General features: G+C 38.4%; 3 protein-coding genes across 3 annotated transcripts; 1 reads left to right on the top strand and 2 right to left on the bottom strand.

The window, feature by feature from the left end:
- Window positions 1–2,843: 2,843 nt before the first annotated feature.
- Window positions 2,844–5,640, bottom strand: LOC131676101 (transcription factor grauzone-like). The gene is made up of 5 exons (XM_058955227.1): window positions 5,418–5,640; window positions 5,118–5,353; window positions 3,459–5,003; window positions 3,197–3,395; window positions 2,844–3,136 (listed from the first exon to the last, which is right to left on the bottom strand). The coding sequence occupies exons 1-5, from the start codon at window positions 5,547–5,549 to the stop codon at window positions 2,972–2,974; spliced, it is 2,277 nt and encodes a 758-aa protein (XP_058811210.1). The 5' UTR covers window positions 5,550–5,640; the 3' UTR covers window positions 2,844–2,971.
- An 8,282-nt stretch (window positions 5,641–13,922) lies between these two features.
- LOC131682582 (zinc finger and BTB domain-containing protein 49-like) lies at window positions 13,923–15,202 on the top strand. The gene is made up of 2 exons (XM_058964177.1): window positions 13,923–14,971; window positions 15,027–15,202. The coding sequence occupies exons 1-2, from the start codon at window positions 14,004–14,006 to the stop codon at window positions 15,169–15,171; spliced, it is 1,113 nt and encodes a 370-aa protein (XP_058820160.1). The 5' UTR covers window positions 13,923–14,003; the 3' UTR covers window positions 15,172–15,202.
- Window positions 15,203–15,471: 269 nt separating this feature from the next.
- Window positions 15,472–17,114, bottom strand: LOC131682586 (zinc finger protein 829-like). Its single transcript, XM_058964191.1, has 2 exons — window positions 15,727–17,114; window positions 15,472–15,672 (listed from the first exon to the last, which is right to left on the bottom strand). Exons 1-2 carry the CDS (start codon window positions 16,647–16,649, stop codon window positions 15,522–15,524), a joined length of 1,074 nt encoding a protein of 357 aa, XP_058820174.1. The 5' UTR covers window positions 16,650–17,114; the 3' UTR covers window positions 15,472–15,521.
- Between the last annotated feature and the right edge of the window lie 4,704 nt (window positions 17,115–21,818).

Raw genomic sequence — 21,818 nt, 5'->3', positions numbered from 1 at the left:
CAACTGCCATTTTTTATAATTTTGTTTACATTTTTGAATCATGTATAGTTGGGGCAAATGGCGGCTGAAAAGTAAGCAATACATTTAATTGAATTTTATTGTTGGAATTCGTGCTAATAATTCCATTATGTGACAAAACGTTCCTACAGGTGTAAAAGAAGTGTTGTCTATCAGAAAATCCGAAGAAATATGTCAAACAACTTAAAATTTGTTGTTTTTATTTAAGCGTACGAATTTTTTTGCACGAGATATTTTCATTCTCAAAACCATTTTAACCGGTGATTTTATTTTTCCCATAATCCTTGATACATTTTTTGGTGGAATTGAAGATATCACTGCATTTGGCTCACTTTTTGAAACCCCTGGGTTATAATGGGTTAACAAGTCGAATCAATTAAATTAGTAATTATATCATGCAGGGTGGAAGTCCATTTGGCATAATGTAGTTAGTAAATAGTAGCTCATAAAGGTTATGTGGCGAAGCTAGTGCAATGCGGGTTTGCCACAATTGCCGAGGTCGAGCAACCGAAGCGGAGGTCCCTCCCTGCTTGGTTTACTGAAACATAGGGGTTGATTCCTTCTTCAAATATGAGCAGTTCTTTGAGTTTGTAAACCAAATTGCCCTCGCAATTAAACTGGTGATCCACTCGTTTGCGCGGTTTACTCACACTTAGGGATTGATTCCTTCTTTTAAACAAGAGCAGCTCTTTTCTCACAATTAGGGGCTGATTGCTTCTTTCAAACGTAAACACATCCTTGGATTCGGAAGCTCACCGAATACAACTCATTTACAAACAAGTCATTGCCTTGGCTTTCTTGCCCCAACAAGGTATTCCAATGGCACTCGAAGAATTGAGGTTCTCGACGATTTTTTGGATTACATTAGTAAAACATTTAATTTTCGGTAGGAAAGAAGCTAACAAAAAGTTTCTCGATAACAGCTCTTTCCCCCCGCTTCGTGGTCCCTTTTCGAAAATGTATCGAAAAAGATTCCTAGGACCACCAATAATGTAGAAGGCTGGCACAATAAATGGAACGGTTTGTTAAGCCGTGGAAATCCTACATTCTATGGTGTTTTGAGGCAGTTGCAGCTTGAAAAGAAAAGCCCTAGTACGGATGTTTTACGTACACTACAACAACGGTACCAACAGCTAAAAAGTCTAAAAAAACTCACGAAAGGACCTAAAACTGGAAACCCTAGCTAAATCATACAAAGCAGATGATTGGATTAACTATTTGACTGGTATAACTTTAGTGTTAATTTCTTCTTAGCATCAATTGTTATAAAATTTGTATTTCAGCTTAATAAATTAAATTTTTTCGATTGACGTTTCGATGTTTTTCGGGTATATGGAATTCGGGCGAATGGCATTCGGGTGAATGTCTTTCGGGTGTTCGTGGCATTCGGGTGAATGACAATCGGGTTTATATGTGGTTTTAACCATAGGGTCATTCGCCTCTTTTCGGGTTAGAGAAATCTCCTTTTGGAAAAATCTCTAACCATGTGCGGGGTTGGGAATCGAACCCAGGTGAGCTGCATACAAAGCAATCGATTTACCAACTACGCTATGCTGCCGTTCTACGCATAATTGTCCCATGTATATAGGGAATCTTTGAGAACATGGAACAATTCAATATTAATTCGTCAAAAGGGCGAAAGCGTTTTTTGTAAACAAACTTATTTCGCTCATTAGTCTGCTGCAGAGTGGAATTTCATGAAAAATATGCCGTTATGTAAATTTTTACCCTTCGTAGAAGTAATTTCAATTGTTTTCTGCTTTGAAATTATAGTAAATTAAGAGAAACCATCAAAATAAAAGTTTGTTCACAAATCTTATTCGCCCTTTTGCAAATTTAATATGGAATTACGCGAATAACGGCAGTATGCCCGTCCCCCAAATTTGAGTTAGTTTTCTATTAAAATTGCTTAGGAGTTAGCATGGTTCCATTATTGGACCAGCTCCCCTATATCAAAACAATAACATCTGGGACAACAACATTGTTCAAACAACAAGTCTTTCATGCAATCTTGTATACAATATGCCTTTCGAGATGCGCAGTGTCATCTCCTTTGGTCATAACAAACGACCAGAAAGTTAAACATTACAGCAACCGCAACAAGAAGCCTTTCCATCCAAGCTGATTGCTCTGATGAACGTTGCCTATTAACTAGAACAGTTCAGAAAACAAACCACGAACTTATCTAATTCAAGTTCGTGGTCTGCAGAGGAACGTCTCATTAAAATAAATGGACAAATATTGTCCGTTTCGTCTGTAGATAGACATTCGTGTAAATTTTTGAAGCAGCTAAATAAATATCCTCACATCAAACTGCACGGGAGACAGCAAATAAACATACCGAACAGCTTATGCACAATCCTAGAGAGTGCGTTCATTGTTGTTTTTGTTAGTCGCCGCAACAACTAATCTATGGCAGATGCGGTGTGAGCATAATTTCGTGTGACAAAATTATTTTGCTGTGAGTCTATCTAGGGGTAAAATTCGCAATAATTCAAATACTAGATCACTTCTGGGTCATTATATTTATTTTTTTTAGTAGAGGAAATGTTGTAGTTTGTTGCCAGTGGTATTTCGGATAATAAATGATAGCATTAAGCCGTCAGTCAGATTGAACGAAGGACCAGACCGACATTAAAAAGTTAAACCCGGTAAAAAGCCATAGCAAATCGTATCAAATTACCAAGCACTCCCAAAAAACCCAGTTTACTCTAATTCTGAACTGTGACGTGAATTAACACTACATACAGACATGAGACGAATGACATGTGATGCTGCTCCTGTTCGGACAGATCATTCCGCCGAACAAAGTTTAAACTAGCAAATATAATTTCTCCAAGTCCAAAACTGAAGTCTTTATTACTCGATTACGTTGTGAAACTATCGTAAAATGTGATAACTGTAGCAGTACTTACCTAATCTAATATTATCCCTCTTTTATTCCTATAATAGACTATGTAGTACTTGGTGGTTTGTAGTATTTGGCAGCAACCGCTTCCGCCCACTGTTCGGGATGCGCTGTCTTTTTGTGGGTATACATGTTCGAGCTGGAGTTACACATTCGTGGACAGAACGGACATCTGTACAGCACATCTCCAGTATGGTTTGCCTCATGTTCCTACAAATAAAACCAGTTATAGACACTTAATCAAACGCGAAAACCAATCAATCGACGTACCTTGCAGCGTAATTGCTTTTTGAACTCCTTCCCGCAGAAACTGCATGCATATTTCGGTCGGTTGGAATGATGTAAGCGATTGTGTGACCTCAAAGCGGTTTCATTGACTGATACCAATCCACAAACTTCACACTTAACTGGTCCGCGGTTATTGAAACAACGCCGCTTGTGTCGCTGGTAGTTTCGATGGTTAGTTAACCTATTTTATAGTTCAATTTTGTGTTTAATATTTAATAAAAAATCAGAATCATTTAAGTATTACCATCTATTACACTTTTCACACTGTTTCCTCAAGCTCGCCAAACCCTCCTCGGTATGCGTAAGCCGATGCTGCTCCAACAGCGCCCGATGGGTGAACCCTTTGGCACAAGCATCGCACACCCAATCGCTCACCGCACCGTGCTGCGTTTGCATGTGAGTTTTCAACTGCTGACCGGTGGTGTAGGTCCGTCCGCACTGATCACAGGTGTGCGTCTTCCGTTCCTTCTCCATGTGTCGCTCCATATGCTGCTTCAGCAGGTAATCCTTCACAAAAGCATCTCCACAAACGTCACACTTAAACGGACGCTCCGAGACCGGCGTATGAATCCACCAGTTGTGATGCTGCAGTCCGTAACTGTCGGTGAACGTTTTCCCACAAAGTTCACACTTGAAATGATCCGGATTCAGGTGACGCAAACAATGTTCGTACAAGCGCAACCGCTTTCCGAAACGTCGCTCACAGCAAATTACAGCCCCACTGGCTGTTTTGTGAGCCTTCTTGCAATGGGATACCAAAGTTGTGAACGAATCGCCTATGAAATCACATCGGGTACAGTTGAAGGAAACAAACTGCCGTATTAGCGCTTCCTGTACGGCAATATCCTCCGGTGTACCACGTTTCCTTCTTAGTGGAAATTCCAAACCTTCCTTGACCGGAGTTTTATCCGTTGCCCTCTCCGTCGACTCCGGATTGCTATCATCATCGTCGTCATCCTCATTTTCCGCGGCAGTGTTTTGCACTGCAGTCGAACTTTCCTTTGCCTTGATGTTGCTGTGATGACTGATATTGTGATTATCCAAATTACCGGCACCCATGAAGTACCGATTACACAACGGACAGTGATGATTCCGTTGCTCAACCTCGTCGTGCCATTTAACGTGACTATTAAGCATTTCTTCATCGGCGAAGGCCTTCAAACAACGATCGCACTTGAACTGTTTGGCCTCCTCGGGTGTGTGCACTAAAAACATGTGATGTGCAAAAGAACCCTGATCCTTGAACCAGCGTTTACAGTCGAGACATCTCAGGCTGTTTGTCTTATTTTTCTTAGTGCCGCTGTGATAGGTTGTATGCAGATTGTAACTTCTTGTCGTTGGCCACTTTTTGTTACAGCAAAAAATGTAACAGGGCGAATCGTGCACTTTTTTGAAATGTTGCTTCAACCAGTAGAACGATTTGAACGTTTCACCTTTATCTGTCCGTGCTTCTACGCACTTGTGACAGGTGAAGTTGTCATTGCGTTCCGTTTTCTTTGGCGACGGACGTTTCTTTCCTGTCCGTCTGGCGATCGCACGTCTTGCCAGCGGGACATTCGACTCGGATTCGGAGTCTGATTGGTTTGTCTGTCCGATCGGTTTGTAGTCTGCGTCGTCACTCTCGCCGTCATCGTCATCATCATCTTCGTCGCTGTCATCACTCGATTCGTCTCGCTTAACTTCAATATTGTTGGATTTTTTGTCACTCTTTTTGTGTTTTGGGTTTGTTCCCTCAACGTCCAAGGGTTTTTCTTCTTCCGAATGATAAACTGCTTCCACAAACAGTTGACTGAAATATGCAAACACATATCATATTTTAATCTATAAATCTGTCGTAGCATCATTTGCAACCAATCAATTTTGCGCTAATTGCGTTACATAAACCAGAAAAAAAATCACGCACCTGCCAGCATGCTGACTTTCCTCTCCGGCAACTGCTGATTTATCATAGTCTTTGCCCATGGAATCCTGTTCCAACATGAACAATGCATCCTCCGGTGATTGATCCGAGGGTTCCAGCTTGACTTCCACGATCATATCTGGAGCATGAAATTTCTCGACTTCGCAGTAAAATTTGTGGAATTCGTCAATCTTCTCCCAGCAGCTGGTGCAAACGATCCGATTTTTGTAGTCATCTTTCTGAAAAATAAAAACATACCCACTGCTCAGCAGACCAGTTCAGTCCTACGCAGCATCCACTTACGGTAAACCAAAAATGTTTGGAAAAAATTGCTTCCACATTTTCACCGCTGACCGTGTCCTGTTCCGAGATGCACAGGAAATTTTCCGTTCTCCGGAAGCAGGTGAAACAGTTCTTCAGACCGATTGTGGTCATTCTGCACTGGGAAGCGGAAAAACTGGAATAATTGGAAATATTTACCAGTTTTCCAAAAACGAACGGTACTGTACTGACAGACTGACTAGGCGTGAATTTCCCCTCCATGAAAATTCATCTCACAAACGTTGAGATTATTTTTTTCGGATTTGTCGGAGTAACCTTTCACCGACAGCAGCGCTTGCGGCAAAACAGAACTTTCATATCTTGAATCATTTTTGAAAAGGGCCGGAGAACCGACCCCTTAGAACGGATGGTTTCAAAATCGCCCAATGAAGGACATTCGTTGGACAAATTTTTTAGGCTTCTCAGTGGGGACCCATCCCATAAAGATATATTCGAAAAGACCCCACAGAAAATTCTCCCGATTTTCCCACCGACCAGATCCGTTTGCATCGGCACAAACGGCCGACTATGCCACTATCTGGGTCATTAAATGAGAAAAAAAATTCGTTTTTGCCTTTCTCATATAAAGAAAGGCTATGCAATCACTGTAAAAATCGACTTTTTAACGGAGGCCCGGAGGGCCGAGTGTCATACACCATTCGATTCAGTTCGTCGAGATCGGCAAATGTCTGTGTGTATGTATGTGTGTGTGTGTCATTTAAACTCACACAATTTTCTCAGAGATGGCTGAACCGATTTTCGCAAACTTAGTTTCATATGAAAGGTATAACGCTCCCATAAGCTGCTATGGAATTTTTAGTTGATCCGACTTCCGGGTCCGGAGTTACGGGTTGAAGAGTGCGGTCACACAGCAAATTCCCATATAAACTGGTACCACCATGATGTTCAAATGATGTAAAACATTAAAATTGATGTAACATCACTCTAGTTTGCGGGTCTGGATCACTAATGATCAATCAAAGCAGCTTTGACCACATTGGCCACCTATGACAGTTCATGACGCCCCCGGGAAACCCGCCAAGTTCCTTAGCTAATATCACACCCATTCCCCAACGAATTCTCTACCGATTTTTACAAACTTGATTTCAAATGAAAGATACAGTAATACCATTGACTGCTGCTGAATTTCATTCTGTTTTGACTCTTGCTTCCGGAGTTACAGGGGTGTTAGTAAGGATACACTGGAATTTCCAATATAAATCGGTACAATCGTAATACCTCAGAGGCTAAAAACTATTGAAATGGTCACCAAATTACTTCTAATCGCAGATCTAGATCACTGATTGCCAATCAAACATTCTTTGAATATATTGTCCACTATCGATTCCGGAATTCCGGGCATATTCCACAAATAAAGTCACATCGGTTCTTCGGTGATGACTGAACCGATTTTCTCAAACCAAGTCTCAAATGGAAGGCAAAATATGCAGCTGAGTATTGCATCAGAGCCCCTCCGCCCCCCCCCCCCCCCCTTGCTCTTACATCTCCCTCCTTCATCACTACCCTCCCCTCCTTGGACCACCCTCACGCCCGCATTTCCTTCATCCACCCCGTATACCAAAATAAGATGAAGGATTTCTGACGCATCCTCCACTCCCACTCTACTAACCCCCCATTCCCTCCACTTTTAAACCCATTCCACCAACATTTCAAAATATAATCACATGAAGATAACATTGAACTCATGCTGATTAAGCTAATTAAATACTATTCTTTTGCCTTTCTCATATAGAAAGGTTACGCAATTGCTCCAAAACCGACTTTCTAACCGAGGCCCGGAGGGCCGAGTCTCATATAACATTCGACTCAGTTCGCCGAGATCGCAAAATATCTGTGTGTATACACACACACATACTGTGTATGTGACCAAAAATGTCACTCATTTTTCTCAGAGATGGCTGAACCGATTTTGACAAACTTAGTCTCAAATGAAAGGTGCAACGTTCCCATAGGCTGCTATTGAATTTATAATGGATCCGACTTCCGGTTCCCGAATTACAGGGTGATAAGTACGAACACGCAGAAAATGTCGATTTTAATAAATTCTGCAATGAATGTATAAAGGTGAATTTTTTTTCCAAAATATGACCACAACTGCTTCGATTTGTAGTATTAGGTCACTAACATCCATTCAAAGTCTATTTAGCCACATTGGCCACCATCCTCGGTTCCGGAAGCCCCGGCGGAAGTATCTAAATTCAGAATAACAGTCACATCGGTTTCTCGAAGATGGCCAGACCGATTCGACTAAACTTGGCCTCAAATGAAAGGTATTGCGTCCCCGTAAATGGCTATTTAATTTCATCCCGATCCGACTTCCGGTTCCGGAGTTACAGGTTGTGGCGTGCGATCACATAGCAAATTGTGATTCAAACCGATACTCCGATGAAAGCAAAAAAGGTAAAAATTTCGCTAAAATGTCTCTCAAATAACTTAAATTTGCTGTTCTAGGTCACCGACGGCCAACCAAACTTTCGTTGACTACATTGACCACCATAGACGGTTCCGGAAGTGCCCGGGAAAAGCGGCCATCTTTCAAAATTTACGAACTCACATCAGTTTCCCGGAAATGGTTGGGCCGATTTTCACAAACTTAGTCCCAAATGATAGCTATAATATCCCCACAGATGTCTATAAAATTTCGTACGGACCGCTTATATGGGTCCGGAAATATAGACTAAATCGTCCGGTGACATATGAAATTCCCATATAAGTCGGAACTCTAATTTTTTTTCAAAGGGGGGACCCCATGAAATTTCAGAAATCGAATTCGTATTTTTGATGCCAAACATCTTTAAAATGCATGAAACGTCGAGATTTTATGTTATCTCGAAAAATTTTTTTTTATCAAAATCGACTTTTTGGCACCTTTTTTCAGTTCAATATTACCATGGCTGTTTTTTCTTTTTCAAAATTTTAGAACTCGAATAATGATTTATTTTCCTGAATATAGTTGTCATGTGATGTATAATAAAATGTAATATATGCATTTAAAAGTTTTTAATGAATATAAACAACGCACACATTCTCGTGATTCATGATTGAGAAAGGCACAATTGCACCGCTAGGTGGATTAAAATAGGTTTTTATTACTTACATCGATAAAGCTGATTTTCGTAATTGCAACAATGTTTTTTTTCCAACTCAGGAAACGTGAAAATAATATTAAAATTTAAAATAAAGAAATATGTTGACAGTCTGGATTTGACACTATAGGAAGGATTTGACATATCGAATTTCACGACAAATGATGTCCTGTCAGAAAAATTAGGGCATGTTTTCTCGGTTTTCCTGAAAGGGTTATTTTTACTTGACATAAACACCATTGCGTATAGTTTTTTTTTTCATTTTGGGTGTTGTCCTGATAGGCCAGATGTAAACAACCGCAGTTTTCCTATGTATGGTTGCCAAGTTTACATAAGATTTATTTTAAAAAACAAAAAAATCGTTTTTACGTATTACAATGAAATTTTTTTTTGAAATAATGTTATATTATGTATTTTGGACCTAAAATTTATCGAATGGAACGGAAAACTATATATAGCTTAATGACCCAATTATTCGGTCGATTGTTGCACCGATGCTTATGCGAGTTTAACACGAGTGTCTGTCGACGCCACAAAATTTTTGCCACCATAATTTTTCGCCAATTTCACTTTCAATGTACAAGGAATATTTGAATAAATGAAAATTTTGTTTTTTTTTTGATAGCCCGCAGGATAGCTCACATACACATGTTAGGGAAGTGGTCGCAACGGTTAGAGCGAAATATGTCTCGCAACAAACCATCCACGGACGTTGAAGCCCGCGGAAGGCTTACCAGTTCCACAGAGATCTCTCAAAGTTCGTATAGAATACAAAATCAGGCCCGACCTACACACAGAAAAAAATGTTGGTAAAAATAAGAGTTTTTCACTCTTAGCAAAAAACAACCAACGTATAGTCTTAAATAAAAAATAAAACTTTTATTTTGAGTACTATTCTTCATTTGCTTAAAAGGAAAACTTTTACTTTGATTATTATTCTTGATTAATTTAAAAGTTTTACTTTCAACCTAATAGTTGGCGTTGGTTGTTTTTTGCTAAGAGCGGAACACTCTTACTTTTACCAATATTTTTTTCTGTGTGTAGATCAAGCTTGATCAGGCAAGGGCAAAAATAGTTTTGCCACAGAGAACAGACATCCATGATCGAACAAAAATATTAGATATATAAGAAGCATAGCGATTAATTAAAGCTTGTTGTTAGGTTAACGATCTATCGCAGATCACAGTGGTCTAGTTCCGCTTGTGTAAAAATACCTGACAGAAAAGGTAAATTAATCATTGTGAAAATAGGAATGTTGTACTAAAATTGCTAAACTAATGGGTCCCCAGCGGACCTTTTTGTCTTTCATACTTGTGCGAATACAGTTGTGATTCGCTGGTTGGACACTTTTTAACTGGACCGCTTTTTAGTTGGACCTCCGCTGGTTGGATCATTGTCCAACTAAAAAGCATCTGAACGCCAAAATCTTATGTCATATTACTTTGACAATCAATCTGACACTAGGGTAACCAACCTAATTTGAGCCCCTACATATTTTAGACCCTATTAATGTATTTGCCTCCTACCCGACCAGGAGAAAATAACTGGATAATAACCCGAGCATACTATTTTTTGGTATTCATACCAAAACTTGGTATTAATTGATTATTATACCTTATTGAGGTATTAGGCAGGTATTGAAAAAACATTTTTCAATACCTGCTTAATACTTCAATGAGGTATAATGCTTCATTTTAGTATTATTTATGTGTTCCAGTGATTTTTACAAATACCAAATCAATACCTTCTTGAATACTTCCATGGAGTGAATTTTGATACTGGAAGGTTGAAAAATGTTTTATTATTATTCAGGTATTATAATAACTCGTTTCATTATCAAATAGTTATTTGTAAAACATGTCTGTGTTATTTGTTTTGGTATTTTACCTCTTATGTAGAGCTTATTAATACCATATTGTGGTAAACAGTCGATGGTATTGATACCTATATTTAGTATTCCGCAGTTATTATATTCTGCTCGGGTACACTGCCAAGTTTCTCTGCATTTGTTTGGTTTGATGCAGCAATCACATTCCTTGGGTAGTCTATTAAGTTTCAATATCATTAATTCATCTCTAATTGTTTAAAATTAAACAGAATCCACAGTTTTCAAAAATATCACCGAAAACGTTTCATGTTTCAACGATAGCCAAGAGGAACCGGTGGAAATGATACATTTTCAAATTGGATTTAAATGTACAATTATAATATTTTTTATCGACTTAATTAATTTGTCTGATTTGGTATTATGCATGTTACGTGTTTGAAAAGGTTTCTTCCCGCATAAATGTGTACCATATGCCAACCATTGCATCAATCGTTTCAAAACCATTTTCAATATGGTTCGTTCAACAATAGATTAACCATTGCCTAGTATGATATCGAACATAATCAGTGTCGTTTTTCCATATTCGACCATACAAACAACGGGTTGTTAAGAACAGTCACCATACCAAAATGTGCTGTTTTCCATATACATTTTGACAACATACCATTCAAGAACCATACAGATTATGGTGGCATGAATATTTTAGGTCTAGCGATGGATAAAATATTAGCTGGAGAAAAAATCTCTTCCTCTTCACATTTCAATTCTATCGATAGATGAAATATTATTTTGCTCTCGCCATCTTCTGAAGAACGCTTCGTTGGCACTAAGTGGACTGACACTTTATCCAATTGAGCTATCGCCGTAATATTGTAAGACGAGGATTTTTGACCATCTTAAACTACAGATTTTTGGAGCAAGGTAAACAGATATACGAATAACAAAGCCCACCAGAGCAATATTAACCTCTGGCGCCAAAGGACAATGTAGTATACAAATCTTCGATATATGATACACGGAAGGTATTGGAAATGGTAACTAAAATGGGTATGGTAGTATAACAGTTCAATTATAATGGTGAAATATATCAGTACAATTCACAATATGGTGAGCATTATACGAATAGTTTGGAAATGGTTCCGAAGATTTCTGGAATGGTATTTATTTATACGGGTTCGCAATGTTTTATCTAAAAATCTTAAATGAATGGTGTCCACAATATGTCTTAAAAAATTGATATCAACTTATTTTGGATACCCCTCGATTTTCTTTCTTGACAGCGTTGTTTATCGAGTGCTCTTTTTGGTCAAATTATTTAAAAATGTCCAAACCAATGGATGTCGAAAATCAAACGATTGAGGAACATTTCATTGAAGACCATAATATGACCAAAGAGGAGACTTCTGAAATCCATGTTCACGAACATTTGTAGTTCAAATTTGTTGAATTCGACGAGCTATATGTTGACAAATCTAAGAGACATATCACAGCTAAATAACGATAATAAGAGTGAGCTTGCTGAATTCCTAGAATCGCCGAACATCACGATTCAAGCGACGTAGTCCTGCTGTTTTAACATTGCGCCAAACAATTGAATACCACAGGTTCGCCCTGAAGAAAAAAGGAAAGTAAAGGAAGAGAAACAAAGAAAAACTGAGCTTAGAAAGAATAACCAGAAACCACCTCGTAAACAAAAGAATTAAAAATTAATATTTAGTACAAGAAGATTCGTGACGAACTTTGAACCTTGATTTATCATACACTTGAGGATGTTACTCCATAATACTGTTACAGATGAATTGTTACACGAAATATATTATTGTTAACTCTATTGCATAACATTTAATGCTGCTTTGTTAAATCTGCAGTAACCTAATTGTACCGAAAGTTTTTCTATTTCTCAAAATGATAGAACTAAAAAAAATACTTCATACAGTCAGCCTTCCATATAATGATTAATGTACCATTTTTGATTGGCAGTCACTGGTTTGCTTATGTTCTTCTTTCATGCATTAAATATACTGCAAAGAGAACGAGTCAGTAGGCCAGTTTAGTAGAAAAAACTTCCAAAATATATTCAGTCACATTCAGTGTGTCAAAAATATGCTTGGAACACTGTCCATATTAGTATGGAGGGGTCCGAAATGTGAAAAATTCAAGCTGTGAAGAAATGTCATTTTCAAGTTTATGTCAATGTATAAAACATCCATTGACATTTTTCTTTCGAGAACAGTAATTTTGGAGCAGACTCGTGCATGTATTGCATTAAAAACATAGGCAAGCAAATATTTTTTGACGTTCACGTAATTTCACTTTCTCTAGGGGTCCAAAATTAGTTGGTTACCCTATTTAGAGATGTGAACAGATGCATTTACACTGCCAACATCTCTTTTGGAGAGTTTTTGACATTTGTCAGTCGGTCCAACTAGCGAATCAAATTCGTTAGTTGGCCAAGGCTGTGGCCCAACCAGCGAATCACGACTCCCAGTCAAAAAGGGCAAGTTGCTGGTTAACGATGGGCTATTTGCCAACTCGGATGCGCTAATTGCCCTTCAATTTGCCAACAAATTACTAGCAGTTAGGGGGCTATTTCAAATGCAACATTTGGGCGATTTGCTGCCGTCATTTTTTTGCCGCCCAACCCTGCCTCAAATCGCCCCCAAATTGCCCATGGAACGCGCCATTTAATCGCCCTTAATTACCTAATATGAAAATTAAAAATAATACTTATTTTCGGATTCATTATCTTCTCACATAAACTTATCAGTACACTAGGTAATCACTACCAACCTATAGGAAGAATCAAAGGTGAAATTGGTATTGCACACCAAAACTTATCACAATCTGACGTTCATTAAGACTTTAGGTCAGAGATCTTGTTCTACTATACTTACACACGAATCCACAATTTTTTACATTACACAACATACAAGTGAGAACACACCAATTGTTCAAAAAACAATTTTAAGCTTAAGCCAAACATGAACCGCCATGTTTGAAAAATGCAAAAAACAACCAAGTCCATTTCAGCCGCCAGAAAATTTGTCTAAGTATTGAAATTGCCTTTAAATCGCATTCGCAAATTGCATTTCTCGACAAACATATGATTACGGCCTAAAAGCCAACTGTCATAATCCACTTTGAATGGAAATTCCGGACAAACCGTTACATGCCAATCACAGATGTTGATAGTAAACGAAAAAGAAAAGTTTTCTCTTTCATAAACTGTTGTGAACTGTGTTCAGCTAGTAACGGTTTGTCCGGAATTTCCATTAAAAGTGGATTTTGACAGTTGGCTTTTAGGCCGTAATCATATGTTTGTCGAGATTTGTTCCTAGGGGCAATTGGCACAGGCGAGTTAAGTCAAACGTCAAACTTTTGAAATCGCTTGACCATGTTCGTCCGCATTTTTTGACAGGGTTGTAGTTTTCTTCAGTGCGGGATTTGCACATATTTCACTAATAGATGACGCTTTGTTTAGTACAACCGTTCGCCACGAGTCATCGCTTGTGATCATTCTAAATAATTTTAGAGGTTTGCTTGACGCAAGTCTCTGTGTATCAACCATCGGCGGTGTCAGCCAAAATAAACATAAACAAAAACCGATGAGATACTAATCCGTTCTATTTCAAGATGACTTCAAAGAAAAAACCAGCGAATACTTTAACAATCGAAAAAGTGCGCATGAAGCGAGTCAACGTCTCCCAGTGTCGACTTTGTCTACGCATCGTTCCACTAGAGCAACTACGAAGCACCCGCACTAGTCCCGGTTTTCAGCAGAAAATCGCAGAGGCGGTCGCAGTAAAGATATCACCACTTGAACCGAAGGCCTCTGTGTGCTTCAACTGTCTTCGATTGGTAAGCATTGTTTGGGACTTTCGGGAGGCTTGCCGGAAAAGTAACTTGATGCAGATAGCCAAACTGCCGATGAGAATGGACAACGGTAATTGGACAAGTGAGGAGAACCAGGAATCGTTGGAAAATTGTCAAGAAATGTTGAAACGACACCGGTCGCAAATGGATGCACTATTCAAATTGTCTGGGGTTAAGGAAGATGATTTTCCTGAGGAAATTTACAACCCGCTTCCAATAGAAGTGCTTATTGTTGACCAGTCGAACGAACCAGAAAAGCGGTTGGATGCGGCAACTAATGAGTCGTGTGCAGAAAAGAGGTTACTCGTCACGGATAAAACTGGTAGTGAGACCGAATCATGCGATGATGATTTTAACTGTTCCATTCCAATAACAATACCCGTGGAAGATGATCAACCGAAGGTCTCTAGCGTACCGAAATCGAAATATATCTGCGAAATTTGCGGGTTTATTGTAAGTCGGGCGAAGGAAGAAATTCACAGAAACAGGCACTTGGACGTTAGGCCATATACCTGTACGCAGGTGGGTTGCGAGCTGAAGTTTTTTTCGCTGGAAAGCATGAATGATCACGTGAAATTTGTTCACTCGGATTTCTACAAATACATTGAGTGCGAGATTTGCAACCGGAAACTCAAAGGCTTAATGCGGCTCAAGAGACACATGAACGGCCACGGGGAAAATAATAGGCTGAAGGTTCCATGTCTCATTTGCGGTAAGAAATACTACAAGTAAGTATTAATATACATGTAGCGAAAACTTAATGGGCAAGGCATTATCTTTCAGACATTACCTAATAGATCACCAGTCTGTACATATAGGAGCGCTAAACTATTCTTGCGAGAACTGCGGACGGCAATTTGCAGCAAAGAATAACCTTACCACCCATAAAAAACGTTGTCCACCGAAATCTACGGAAATGGTTTCTTAACGTTGCTTGTAAAATGCCGGTTTAATTCATTATAAGACTCGTTGAATTAAGATTAAAGTAATTCAATCTTAACGTTTGAAAAGGGTGTAACTGCTAAAGGTAAACATCAAGAAAATGGCAAAATAATGTTTAGTCAAATTCATCCTAATCCTATTTAAAAAAGAGGGACAAGCTTCGAGCAGTTGTAGTTTCGAATAATTCACTGTGTAGGTACTGATGAAATTGTTATCCAAAACCTTAATAACTCAATTATTGTAGTTTAGTTAAATAGTTAATGAATCAATTTGTTTACATTTTGCAGTTAGGCCCATTTCAAATATTTGGTTTGAATTGAGATACTACGTTTCTACTTAGTGAAGCGGGACCACATCATGTGAATCCGGATGACATTTTTTTCTATGTTTAAGTAGATTCGATCGTGCACCATACCGTTGCCCACAATCCGTGCATTCATGTGGCATTACTCCGGTGTGAACCGCCTGGTGGTCCTTCAAATAAGACCTACAAAAAATCATATATCCCTCTGTTTCGAGTTGCTCTTTTCGGTTTACTTACTTGTAGAACAATTTTTTGCAGATAGGACATGGAAACTTGCGAGGGTTCCGATCCTCATGACCTTTCATATGCCTATTAATTGAATGTATCCCTTTAACAGTTTTTTGGCAGATTTCACACTGGTATAGTTCCGGGTTGTGTACATGTTTATCGTGCACCCTGACTTGTTTAGGCGTATAGAAAGTCATTCCACACTCGGTATAGGGACAGGCATAAGGCTTTATCCCCAGGTGCTTGTTTTTGTGGTATTCGACCATAAAATTCGGTATCAGCACTCCACATTCATCACAGAAAAAATGCGACGACTTTTGATTGTTTTCGAGGGTTTCAGCTTGTGGAAAGCTCTCGCACTCTTCCGGATGATTGTCGAAAGACTCATCATCCGGTGACTGGTAAGAGAAGTCTCCCAATGGCGAAGGTGTTTCTTCTAAAATAAGTTCCTCTTTAAAAACCATTTCATCCTGTGCCATGCAGTCACTGTCGCTGTCTAGGCCAGCGCTCTGCCACAGTTCCTCCATGGCGGTGTAATGATCCTTGACAACTTTTTGGCAGTTTGCTAAAACTTGACTAGTTTCCTCGTTGTTCCATCTACTCGCAGGCAAGGTCTGGAATTCACCCGAGAGGATCGCATCTGCACGTCTGCATGCCACCCGAAAACGATAGACCACATCCACTAACCGCAAACAGTTTATACACACAGCAGTTGTTTTATCCTGTGCTGTTATATCTATCGCGACTGCGTCCAGTATTTTCGGTAGGAACTCAACTTCCACCTGAGTTTCCCGCAGTTTGTTGCGAGGCTGAATTCGCAAGCATAGCCGACAGCTAAGTTCTGACGATTCATCGACGGCACTTGATACTGGCGAGATGGCCAGATGAATGGAGATCACTCTCGCTCCGTTTTCGGTTGATTCTTGCTCCATTTCTTCCTTGATCGAACGTAAAGTGTAACTAACAGGCCCTCGTATAATTAATAAATTACAATTACAGTTTGATGTTGTTTATTCGTCCAGAAACCACAACAAACCAAGCTCGTAACTTCCGTGCTGGAATGCCAGGTGATATTTTGAAAAATCTGCGCGCGCACGCAAACGAAAAACTACCTAAAATTGAGTTCTTTTGACTCAATCTTGGGGTATCGTGGTCGTGGAGGTAAAATTAGGTAAACCGTGTTGAAGGTAGTTTCCATTTAACCACGGCAAAAATTACAACTCATTGATAGATTTTTTATACTCAAATTCTCAAACACCCCAAACAACTCAAAAGTACCTTCCTCCACGGAAGACCTCGACTGAGTCGAATCTCTCGTTTTGTTTTTGACAACACTAATAAGTGCGAAAGCGACGCACAACTCAAAAGTAAGTCAAAAGAACTTATTCTGGAGGTTGTTTTATTTTACCGTGTGGCCCATTTAAAATTTGTGTCCATTGAAGAATCAAAGCAAAACAGGGGTGCCAAGCTTCCAGATTTATCTGGATTCATCAAGATTTTCAAGCCTCGTCCAGACATAAAGATTTATGTTTGTCTGATCCAGATTTTAGGGAATTTGTCCAGATTTATCCAGACAATTTGAAAAATAACAAAATAAGTTTCATAAACCACTTTTTGAGAAAGCTGGAAACACAACATACCACCGTTTTTTCGTGAAAGTCAACAAATTTTTTGCCGAATTATATCATCTAGAAGTTCCAGCAGTCCAATATTCTGGAAACTCTGAGATTCAAATTTAATCAATGTGATCTATGCTGAAAATCAAGCATTGGACATTTCCAGATTAGCAGCGCAATCACCAAATTTTTAGTAAGCCGATATATTTACTAATATACAAACATGTTTCATTAGTAAAACGTAACAAATATAGCCGTCGGTGAGGAATGCACCTTTTCCTAAAGAATTTGGGTCATCCAGACAATTCCAGACTTTTTAAAAAAATATTACAGATTTTTTGGAAAAGCACTTGGCATCCCTGAAGCAAAACTAAAACGTGTTGTGAGACACCTGTCTGTCAGGCCTGCAATTACAAAAAGGATGATGGCGACATAGATCTTTCATTAGGGCTTAAATCGCAAATGTAAACAAACTGCGTTTTCGCTATTATGACATTATGCGACAAAAATACTACAAGATTGAGGTGAAAATTAGTTAAAATGGTTTTTAGTTCGATTTATAATTAAAGAAAACAAAACGGCGAAACATGCATTTTCTTCAAGATTTCGACTTAGGCCCTTCTTCTCATATGGAATATAAAGGCTAAACTTACATTTTTTGACAGAACCGGGCGTACGGTTATTATTCACAAAATTATTCTTTAAACGGCGGTTCTATTATATAAATGATAAGCAATATCTACTAGGATCATGTCTACTCGATAGTTGTTGCACATAAACATTCGAATATTTCGATATTTTCATGAAATTCGAAGAAAAGATGCACGCGCCCTATCATTTACATTGGGTTTCTATGCGCCCATTTGCTGAGCCCTATTAAAAAGTATACTGTCAAGCTCGCCCATTTACCCAGCCCTACCCAGCAAGACAGAGTCAGTTTAGCCCTTTTACCGCGCCCTTCTGAAAATTATGTACACCGTTTAGCCCTTCCGCAAATGGTGGTTGCTGAAGGGCGAAATCACGACTGGGATGCAAATTGGGCGTAAGCATTTTTTTAGTTTCTACCCACTAAAAGCACATAGGAATTAAATTCTTTGTTATATTGTCATAAGGTTTAACCAAAGATGCTTCCGGAAAAACATGGTCATAAAGTAATTTATACCTACAATAAAAACTACATTTAGAAAAGCATCGCCGTATATTGAAACTGATTTTTCTCCATTTGAGTACATTGCGACTTTGGCCCTATTGAAAGATCTGTGTCGATGGGTTAATTTTTATTCGTGATCTAACGCTAGATGTCGACCGCCAGAGGGCACGGAAGTTCAATGATGATGTTTTTATTTTCATCTGTCAAAACGCATTGGAAAGAAAATTCTGATTTTTTTAAATTCAATCAATATTATAATTAAACGTTATTTCTTCTAATGAAAAGTAATATTGGTGAAGAAAATATGTTTCCTACCTCTGAAAAATATCCAGATGGTAAATTTCTTGTTACTTCACTCACATTTGTTCTTCCGGTTTCAATTTATACTAAAATGAAATTCAGAGATTGAAATTTCGATAGAAAACACGAAGGTGGGCAAAAATCACTGGATTAAAGAGTGTAGTTGTTGGTAGTCGAGGTTATCCACTGATAAGTCCAATTTCTAGATAAACATTTTCCATATCTTAAACAACCAACCTAACCTCAGCAATACAAAAATAATTCCGGATCTCAATAATTCGTAATAAAATATTGAGTTCAACTGAATGTTTTGGTGTCAAACGAAAGAACGAGTGTTTTCTTATCACCTGTAATCAAGCTTTTTGTGAAACTATGTGATATTTATTTTAAAACAATTAAAATAGAACAACAATCCTATACCATCAATGCAAGAAAATGTTTTCATCATCATTTGACTAGTACCGAAAATGAAATCCAGTTGGCGCATCGAGCGAAAAAGTTTCACGTTTGAGAGCCAATAGACTTATCCAGCTGCGTTGGTATTGTGCCGTTTTGACGTTTGAATTGGGAGGAAAACAAATCGATTGCACGGCGAATTGGGAGGAAAACGAACCGCTTCTGGGCTTGAGGGGAGGGCGGTAGTATAAAAATGTAAGATATCAGTGTGAGTATTTTAAACGTCAGATATCTCAATAGAGGAAGCGAATTTCTAAACGATTCGTTGTCTAACGACAAAACGATACATAGGGCTGCGCTGCAGTCAAAATGATCATGTTTGTTAATGGAGCTGTCAAAATACAAGCAAAATAAAATTTTCGTTATAAAAATCGTTAATTTCTCTTTAAAAGTATCATTTGCGAACCAAATTCAATCGTTAAAGGGTTAGAAAAGTGTTTTTGTACCGATTGAAAAATTTTAATCGTAATTTAAAGATATTTGATAAAAGTTATTTATTTACAAAAAATAAGACTGGAATTTAAAGAAAATCAACTTTCTTCCCCGTGCCTCCAGTTTTTGTTAAGAAATATTACGTTTTTACTGCGCATCTATTGATTTTATTCGCGAGTTGTATGGTGCATGTCAAAATAAAAATCATTTTCTTGGTTCATGCTATGGGAGACAGGCGGCGCATGGCTATTTAGAGTTTTGCGTTAGACAGTCTATATTCTTACAGGTAAATTGGCTCTCAAACGTGAAACTTTTTCGCTCGATGCGCCAACTGGATTTCATTTTCGGTACTAGTCAAATGATGAAAACATTTTCTTGCATTGATGGTATAGGATTGTTGTTCTATTTTAATTGTTTTGAAATAAATATCACATAGTTTCACAAAAAGCTTGATTACAGGTGATAAGAAAACACTCGTTCTTTCGTTTGACACCAAAACATTCAGTTGAACTCAATATTTTATTACGAATTATTGAGATCCGGAATTATTTTTGTATTGCTGAGGTTAGGTTGGTTGTTTAAGATATGGAAAATGTTTATCTAGAAATTGGACTTATCAGTGGATAACCTCGACTACCAACAACTACACTCTTTAATCCAGTGATTTTTGCCCACCTTCGTGTTTTCTATCGAAATTTCAATCTCTGAATTTCATTTTAGTATAAATTGAAACCGGAAGAACAAATGTGAGTGAAGTAACAAGAAATTTACCATCTGGATATTTTTCAGAGGTAGGAAACATATTTTCTTCACCAATATTACTTTTCATTAGAAGAAATAACGTTTAATTATAATATTGATTGAATTTAAAAAAAATCAGAATTTTCTTTCCAATGCGTTTTGACAGATGAAAATAAAAACATCATCATTGAACTTCCGTGCCCTCTGGCGGTCGACATCTAGCGTTAGATCACGAATAGAAATTATCTTGATAGGAAATATAAAAGTGATGGTAAAAAATTATTTTTATTTTATTGCGCAATTTGGTAGAGTTATATATAGTTCATGAAGTTTTGAAGTATTGCAAAACCGACTCTGAATTATAAAAGGTTATGTTATTTTTGTCATATTGCGACCATGAACGTCCTGCATTACGTCGGAGAATCCGTCCGTCCAATAAAAAAAGGATATGCGGTTTTCGCAGCTTTTCTTAATTGCAATAATATCCGCCGAAGTAAAATGAGCTGAACATATAAATTCGGCGTTTACCGGAGAAGTGCAAGAGCTGCTTTCATTTATGAAACATGTTTAAATTGGCTGACAGTTTTATATATGACAGCTGGAGGAAAACAAACCCCCAAGTAGTGTGAGTGAAATCCCAGTGAGCAAATTTTCTGGTAGAGACCGCTCTGCTATAGATTTCTTCAAGTCTTGGTTTGGCAGCCCTGTCAGATTTCTGCGCGTATCCTGTCGGGTTAGTTGAGCTAGGGCGAACACGGTTTCGCTCGCGTTTTCTGGCATAACTCGGACATTAACTGTGCAAAGAGCCTGGCAATTCCTACCTGGTAGAAATTAGCACGAATCGAGCAAAACATCTGACACAGATGTGGCAGGACGCGTACAGAGATCTTGGTCGTACATTTCTGGCTGGATTCTGGATAAAAGTGAGCAGCATAGCGTTGGTTTAACCGCTTCTGTCAGAAACGGTTGGTGCATTTGAGCGAATTCGTTGCCTGAATTCTCGCACAAATCGCGCAAAATGCTCGCAGAAACTCTGCCAGCATCAATTTCGCTTTGCTTAACTTTTGCTAATTTTGTGCTTGCCACGCTGACCGGGATCGTTTGCATACACTCAGGTAACTAGACTAGCGTAATTCGTAAGTTTCGCCTTATGAAGCAGCAAAAACATTGGAAATCTAAAATACATAAAGCAACTATGAGTTCCATACGCTAACCATAATCCTTTTTAGAACAACGTATGAATATCGTACGTCACACATTGGATTTTCATTACCGCGCCTAATGAAATTCAATGTTGCCACTTGTGCGAAAAAAAAGTGAAGCAAACACAAAAATGGCGCCTATAATTTTGGACGAATTGAAGCTAATCGCGGATTTTTTGAACGGTGCACCCGGTGTAAACTTGA

Source organism: Topomyia yanbarensis, chromosome 1 (genome assembly GCF_030247195.1).
Source record: "Topomyia yanbarensis strain Yona2022 chromosome 1, ASM3024719v1, whole genome shotgun sequence".
NCBI lineage: Eukaryota > Metazoa > Arthropoda > Insecta > Diptera > Culicidae > Topomyia > Topomyia yanbarensis.
This window is presented reverse-complemented; position numbering and strand designations above follow the sequence as displayed.

What these genes read in the sequence shown, in the direction of transcription:
- LOC131676101 (XM_058955227.1), bottom strand. Translation starts at nt 5,549, where the DNA reads ATGACCACAATCGGTCTGAAGAACTGTTTCACCTGCTTCCGGAGAACG. An exon ending in CCAAACATTTTTGGTTTACC is followed by an intron (nt 5,354 to 5,417) that starts GTAAGTGGATGC and finishes TTTATTTTTCAG; the next exon opens with AAAGATGACTACAAAAATCG. An exon ending in GAAAGTCAGCATGCTGGCAG is followed by an intron (nt 5,004 to 5,117) that starts GTGCGTGATTTT and finishes TGCATATTTCAG; the next exon opens with TCAACTGTTTGTGGAAGCAG.
- LOC131682582 (XM_058964177.1), top strand. Translation starts at nt 14,004, where the DNA reads ATGACTTCAAAGAAAAAACCAGCGAATACTTTAACAATCGAAAAAGTG. An exon ending in TGCGGTAAGAAATACTACAA is followed by an intron (nt 14,972 to 15,026) that starts GTAAGTATTAAT and finishes ATTATCTTTCAG; the next exon opens with ACATTACCTAATAGATCACC.
- LOC131682586 (XM_058964191.1), bottom strand. Translation starts at nt 16,649, where the DNA reads ATGGAGCAAGAATCAACCGAAAACGGAGCGAGAGTGATCTCCATTCAT. An exon ending in TGCAAAAAATTGTTCTACAA is followed by an intron (nt 15,673 to 15,726) that starts GTAAGTAAACCG and finishes GATTTTTTGTAG; the next exon opens with GTCTTATTTGAAGGACCACC.